Source organism: Palaemon carinicauda, chromosome 12 (assembly GCF_036898095.1).
Source record: "Palaemon carinicauda isolate YSFRI2023 chromosome 12, ASM3689809v2, whole genome shotgun sequence".
Lineage (NCBI taxonomy): Eukaryota > Metazoa > Arthropoda > Malacostraca > Decapoda > Palaemonidae > Palaemon > Palaemon carinicauda.
The window spans coordinates 2,554,640-2,562,139 of NC_090736.1; the positions used below are offsets into that span (position 1 = coordinate 2,554,640).

Here is a 7,500-nt window from a genome sequence, read left to right on the forward strand (position 1 = left end):
CCAGAAGCCAGAAGGAGAAGCAGTTTCCAGAAGTAGGAGCTAGAAATAGAAGCCAGAAGCCAGAAGGAGAAGCAGTTTCCAGAAGTAGGAGCTAGAAATAGAAGCCAGAAGCCAGAAGGAGAAACAGTTTCCAGAAGTAGGAGCCAGAAGCTAGAAGGAGAAGCAGTTTCCAGAAGTAGGAGCTAGAAATAGAAGCCAGAAGCCAGAAGGAGAAACAGTTTCCAGAAGTAGGAGCCAGAAGCAGAAGCCAGAAGCTAGAAGGCGAAGCAGTTTCCAGAATTAGGAGCTAGAAATAGAAGCCAGAAGCCAGAAGGAGAAGCAGTTTCCAGAAGTAGGAGCCAGAAGCAGAAGCCAAAATCTAGAAGGCGAAGCAGTTTCCAGAAGTAGGAGCCAGAAGCAGAAGTCAAAACCCAGAAGGAGAAGCAGTTTCCAGAAGTAGGAGCCAGAAGCAGAAGCCAAAATCTAGAAGGAGAAGCAGTTTCCAGAAGTAGGAGCCAGAAGCAGAAGCCAAAACCCAGAAGGAGAAGCAGTTTCCAGAAGTAGGAGCCAGAAGTAGAAGCCAGAGGTAAGAAGGAGAAGCAGTTTCCAGAAGTAGGAGCCAGAAGTAGAAGCCAGAAGCCAAAAGTAGAAGCAGTTTCCAGAAGTAGGAGCCAGAAGTAGAAGCCAGAAGCCAAAAGTAGAAGCAGTTTCCAGAAGTAGGAGCCAGAAGTAGAAGCCAGAAGTAAGAATGAGAAGCAGTTTCTAGAAGTAGGAGCCAGAAGTAGAAGCAAGAAGCCAAAAATAGAAGCAGTTTCCAGAAGTAGGAGCCAGAAGCAGAGGTCAAAACCCAGAGGGAGAAGCAGTTTCTAGAAGTAGGAGCCAGAAGTAGAAGCCAGAAGCCAAAAGTAGAAGCAGTTTCCAGAAGTAGGAGCCAGAAGTAGAAGCCAGAAGTAAGAAGGAGAAGCAGTTTCCATAAGTAGGAGCCAGAAGTAGAAGCCAGAAGCCAAAAGTAGAAGCAATTTCCATAAGTAGGAGCCAGGAGTAGAACCCAGAAGTAAGAAGGAGAAGCAGTTTCCAGAAGTAGGAGCCAGAAGTAGGAGCCAGAAGCCAGAAGTAGAAACAGTTTCCATAAGTAGGAGCCAAAAGCAGAAACCAAAACCCAAAAGGACAAGCAGTTTCCAGAAGTAGGAGCCAGAAGCAGAAGCAGAATCTGAAGCCTCAGGCAGAAGCCAGATGACAGAAGCCAGAAACCAGAAGTAGAAGCCAATAGCTAAAAGCCAGAAGTCAGAAGCATAAACCAGAAGCAGAAGCCAAAAGCATAAGCAGAAGACCACCAGATATGAAAAGGAATAAAAGAAAAAAAAAAAAAACAGAAAAAATACGGTGAAAATTTTTCTCTGAGAAGTCGGACGAGTTAAACTCTGTTTTGGACATAATCAAATATCATCCCAGAAAAAAATGGGCTTTATTTCTTTCATCCTCGAACTTTCCAACAGGTTTAGAACACCCATTTAATGGGATGTCCTTATCTGGGTGACTATTTATCTATTTGCTTATTTATTCATCAGCGTATATATATATATATATATATATATATATATATATATATATATATATATATATATGTATATATATATTGTTATGGTTCCCGTTGTATATTTATTAAATATTTTTTATTTAGTTTTCTTTTCAGTCACTAGATGGAGTGAGTATCCTTAAAAATGTATGGTTGTTTTCAGTCACTAGATGGTGTGACTAATTAGTTGTGATTTAAGTATTGTTTGTTTGTTCCATGGTCCATAGATGACCAAATATTGTTTACTTCAACAATAAAGTTTGCTTTGTCCAGTGTGCTTCCTGGATTGGTGATTGACGGTTCTTGGATTTATTACTTGGATTTAAAAGTGTTTATTTGTATTTGGTAAGATATTATTGTTCATTTTGTTTCGAAACACCAGTGGATTCATTTAAGAGAAAGTTATGAATTTATCTATCATTATTTCTTTATATTTCTGTACATAAGTGTAGAATATATATATTGTAATTAAAAGTGGTTAAAAGTGATTAAAAGTGATTTTATCTATTTTCCCTTTTAAATTATAAACTTTAAACTGAACCTAGTAAACTAGCACTAACTTCTAAGAATATTGTTATGATCTATAAAGTGCTACATGAAATCGTGAATTATAGATACGAATCATAACAAATGGCGACCTTGCCAGGATATTCTACACGTCGTGTATGTACAGAAACACCCAATTGCCTCTTATTATCGAACATATGCGTATTTTTTAAATATATTAATCGAGCGAAGTTTTGTGAAACGTGTTTTCATTTTAGTCGACTATTGATGGCTGCTCTGTATTATTGATTTTTTGCGACCAAAAAACTTTAAGTGAAGTGTAAAGTTTAATATTTAAATTTAGTTTTGAATAGTAAAAATTATTGTAGTTATGGAGCCTTTTGATTTGAGTGCATTTGTTAGTCAACCCTCTATTGGCTATTTGCGTTCGCATACGATACGTAAAGAGGACTGGTTATCTATTGCGCGTGAATATGAATTTGTTCGTGATGTCAAGAAAACGTGGCGTAAATCACAAGTCAAGCATTTTGTTATAAGTAAATTGGTTGATAATGATATATTAACTGAAGAAGCGTTTGATCTTTGTGATGAAATAAGTTCAGTGTTAGAGGTAAAGAGGTTAGAGTTGCAGTATGCTGAGAGAGAAAGAGAGAAAGATAGAATAGAGAGGTCGGAACGTGAAGAACGAGACCGGAAAGAGCGGTTAGAACGTGAAGAGCGTGAATATAAGTTTAAGTTAGAACAACTTAAAATTGAACGCGAAACTGGTGGTGTAGCTCGGTTAGAAGATAGTAACACTAATGTAATTAAGTATTCAAAGATGATTCCTTCCTTTGACGAAAACTCGCCTGATGAATTTTTTGCTTTATTTGAGAAGTTGGCAGATAGTTTAGAGTTACCTAAGGTAATATGGCCAATTCTTATTCAACCTGCTTTAAAGGGTAAAGGTCGGTCTGCCTTTCTTGCTTTAACATTAGAAGAAGGTAAAGATTATGATTTTATTAAAGAATCTATCTTGCGTGTGTACGAACTCACCCCGGAATATTACCGCTTAAAGTTCCGTAAATATCGTAAATTTGACAACCAGTCTTATGTTGAATATTCCCATAATATTGTGCGTATGCATGATAAATGGTTAAAGTCGGCTGGTGTTTCGAACATGGATGAATATAGAGAATTAATATTAGTAGAACAATTTATAAGAGGTATACCCATTGATACGCAGAGGTATTTATTTGAGAAAGAAGTAACTACTCTTCAAAGAGCAACTGTACTTGCTGAAAATTTTAGGTTATTAAGACCTCGCTATTTAGGTAACCAATCCAGGAAGACACCAGGTAAGTCACCTCAAAACTCACCACCAACAAGTCCTTATAGATTATCTGTTAAATCTCTTGGCTCTGGTGCTAGTTCAAGTGTAACTTGTTATTCGTGTGGTGAGGTCGGTCATGTGAAAGCTAGATGTCCCAAACATTCTAGGAAGAATGAAAGAAAGAGTAAAGCAGAGGAATCTAATTTCTCTTGTTGCGATATAAATGCTGAGTCAGCTGGTGGTGTTGATGGTTTCAAACCATTCTGCTTTGACGGAGTTTTGGGTACTGGTGATGAACATAGTGAGGGTGTTGTTGTAAAGCTAATGCGGGACACCGGTTCATCGCAGAGTTTAGTTGTTAGAGGGGCAGTACCTGGGTTAGAGGACTGTCTTACCAATGATAAAGTAATAGTTAGGAGCATAGGTGGTTTGACTTCTTTGCCTCGGGCTAGAGTGCATTTGGATTGTGGCATATTCAAGGGTAATACCATTGTGGGTGTTGTCGAATCTCTTCCGATTCCTGGCGTAGATGTTCTTGTTGGAAATGATGTTGCAGGTAATCTTGTGGTGCCGGACCCAGTGGTATGTGATAATCCTTTGGAAGTCAGCCCTGTTCAGCAATTGGAGGATGTGGAACCGGAGTTGTTCCCATCTTGTGTAGTTGAACGCAGCAGAGGCCTGCGTGGTATTGTTTTGACCGAATCGGTACCTAGTATTGATGACCAGTTCAATGCTGTTGAATGTGGTGCTAGGTCTGCAGTTGAGGATGACAAGGTGAGAGATGGAGTACGTTTAGATTTAGGGACAGATTTTGACTACTCTCTCTATAGTTTGTTTAATGAAAGTGTTCAACCTGATATTCCTACTGTGGTTAGGGAGAATAGTTTTGATACTACGAGTAGGAAAGGTTGTAATGGAAAAGTTGGAAATGTATTGACATCATCATGCAATGATGTATATAAAATTAATGTCACAGATTTGAAACATGAACAAATTAACGATGTTTCTTTACAGCCTTTGTTTAAGAATGCATTGACAGAGAAGGAGAGTATGGCAGAATCTACATGTTACTACATGAAAGCTGGAGTGCTAATGAGGAAATATAGAGGAAGTACTGCAGCAGCAACTGCCTCTTGGGAAGTTAAACAACAGTTGGTGGTTCCAGCATCTCTGAAAAATCGTGTGATGAAGGTGGCCCATGAAGTCTCTACTACTCATCTTGGGATTAAGAAGACAGCATATAGTATATTGCAATATTTTTATTGGCCTAGCCTTTTTCGTGATGTGAAGGTATTCTGCAATTGTTGCGTAACCTGTCAAAAAGTAGGTAAGCCAAACCAAGCACCTAAACCAGTTCCTTTGGTGCCTCAAGTAGTCTGTAATGTTCCTTTTGAAAAAGTTATTATTGACTGCGTTGGACCTCTACCAAAAACAAAAAGACAGCATCAATACATGTTGACTATAATGTGTTCTAGTATTAGATATCCAGATGCTATTCCTCTACGGAATATAACTACTAAGAATCTTATTCCACACCTTGTCAAGGTTTTTACTCAATATGGCATACCTAAAGTTGTTCAAACCGACCGTGGTACCAATTTTACATCAAAGCTTTTTCAGGATGTTATGTTGGCTATGGGTGTTCACCATTCAATATCTACAGCTTATCATCCGCAAAGCCAGGGGGCGCTAGAGCGATTTCACCAGACGCTTAAGGAGGCTCTGACTAAATACTGCCATGAACATCAGAAGGAGTGGGATGAGGGACTACCGTTTGTGTTGTTCGCCATAAGAAATACTCAGCAAGACAGTTTGGGATATTCGCCTTCTGAACTACTTTATGGTAGGAGTATTAGAGGACCCTTAAAGGTTTTATATGATGTCTGGCTGGAAAACCATGAATCAGGTAAAGACTTGCACCAATATGCTGTTACTCTTAAAAAGCAATTAGATGAGGCTAGAGTATTTGCACATCAGAATCTGTTTAAAGCTCAAAATAGTATGAAGAAAAGGTTTGATGTTAAAACTGTAATAAGATAATTTAAACCAGGTGATCAAATTTTAATGCTTAATCCCACTAAGAAGTCTTTAGAATGTCGTTTTGAAGGACCCTATACTGTAGTAGAGAGACGGGGCAATAATGTATATGAAATTGAAACTACTGGTAAGAGGAAAGATAGGCATCTTGTTCATGTGAATAGACTTAAGCCTTTTGTGTCAGAGAGGACTAAAGTGAAGTCGACAGTGCTTGCAGCTGTAAACGTTAAGAATGATTCGGTTATTGTTCCAGAGAATGATTTTCAAATAGGTAATGATTCTCACCTCTCCAATTCTGAAATTTTAATTAATATCTCCGCAAAATTAATGCATTTAGGTTCTCGCCAGGCTATGGATGTGGAACGTTTGCTGAAGTCTTTCAGAGATCTGTGTGGGGATGTACCAACACAAACTAATCTTTTGGAATATACTATCATTTTGAAGGAGGGAACAAATCCATGCAAGCAAGCACCTTATCGAGTATCCCCATACAAGAGAGCTATATTGAGAAAAGAAACTCAGTTTCTACTGGATAACGACTTGGCCGAAAGCTGTGACAGTCCTTGGTCTTCACCGTGTTTATTAGTACGAAAACCCGATGGATCGTTTCGACTCTGCACCGATTATAGACAGGTTAATAAACTCACTGTCACAAATGCATACCCACTGCCTAGAGTGGATGATTTGATTGATCAAAGTCTTGGTCGGACCACATGAAGGGCTTGAAAGAAGTGTTGCTGCGTCTGAGGAAGGCAGGTTTGACAATAAACCTGAAGAAAAGTGACTTTGGACATGCCAAGATACAGTACCTTGGATACGTTGTGGGAAGCAATGAAGTGGCACCAGTAGATGCCAAGGTGAAGGATATCATTGCCATACAGCCTCCCACCTCTAGAAGAGAAGTTCAACGATTCCTGGGAATGGTTGGATACTATCGACGTTTTTGCGAAAATTTCTCAGATGTGGTCGCTCCTCTCACTTCTCTTACAAGCAGTAAAAAGAGATTTAATTGGACTGACGATTGCAAGACTGCCTTTGAACACTCAAAACGCATCCTGGCATCTTGTCCAGTTTTGCAGGCACCAAATTTTAAGAAACCCTTTTCAATTGAGGTTGATGCCAGCGACTTGGGAACGGGAGCTGTACTGCTACAGGAAGGGACAGATGGAATCTTGCATCCAGTAATGTATGCTTCTCAGAAGCTCAAACCTCACCAACGACCCTATGCAACTGTTGAAAAAGAAGCTTTTGGGTTATTGGTTGCATTGGAGAAGTTTGCGGCTTATCTCCATTGTTCTCCATTTACTATCAATGTCTACACGGACCATCAGCCTCTAACGTTTTTACAGAGAATGAGAACGAAAAATCATCGACTCATGAGATGGTGGCTGATGCTACAAGAATATGATCTTCAAATACACCATATAAAAGGAAAAGACAATGTATGTGCAGACATGTTATCACGGAATCCTACATGATATTTTCAGTCATCTTGATGGTGATGACGACTTTTTGTGGGGGGATATGTTATGGTTCCCGTTGTATATTTATTAAATATTTTTTATTTAGTTTTCTTTTCAGTCACTAGATGGAGTGAGTATCCTTAAAAATGTATGGTTGTTTTCAGTCACTAGATGGTGTGACTAATTAGTTGTGATTTAAGTATTGTTTGTTTGTTCCATGGTCCATAGATGACCAAATATTGTTTACTTCAACAATAAAGTTTGCTTTGTCCAGTGTGCTTCCTGGATTGGTGATTGACGGTTCTTGGATTTATTACTTGGATTTAAAAGTGTTTATTTGTATTTGGTAAGATATTATTGTTCATTTTGTTTCGAAACACCAGTGGATTCATTTAAGAGAAAGTTATGAATTTATCTATCATTATTTCTTTATATTTCTGTACATAAGTGTAGAATATATATATTGTAATTAAAAGTGGTTAAAAGTGATTAAAAGTGATTTTATCTATTTTCCCTTTTAAATTATAAACTTTAAACTGAACCTAGTAAACTAGCACTAACTTCTAAGAATATTGTTATGATCTATAAAGTGCTACATGAAATCGTGAATTATAGATACGAATCAT

At 38.2% G+C, this 7,500-nt stretch overlaps 1 protein-coding gene across 1 annotated transcript; it reads right to left on the minus strand.

The window, feature by feature from the left end:
- Positions 1-403: 403 nt before the first annotated feature.
- Positions 404-3,865, minus strand: LOC137650457 (uncharacterized). Its single transcript, XM_068383682.1, has 2 exons — positions 3,770-3,865; positions 404-1,249 (listed from the first exon to the last, which is right to left on the minus strand). Exons 1-2 carry the CDS (start codon positions 3,863-3,865, stop codon positions 404-406), a joined length of 942 nt encoding a protein of 313 aa, XP_068239783.1.
- Between the last annotated feature and the right edge of the window lie 3,635 nt (positions 3,866-7,500).

Bases quoted from the DNA above. Each gene is read 5' to 3' on its own strand.
- LOC137650457 (XM_068383682.1), bottom strand. From the start codon at position 3,865: ATGGTATTACCCTTGAATATGCCACAATCCAAATGCACTCTAGCCCGA. The intron at 1,250-3,769 runs GTAAGACAGTCC...TCTGGCTTTTAG, and splicing joins TAACTATTACTTTATCATTG to CTATTGGCTTCTACTTCTGG.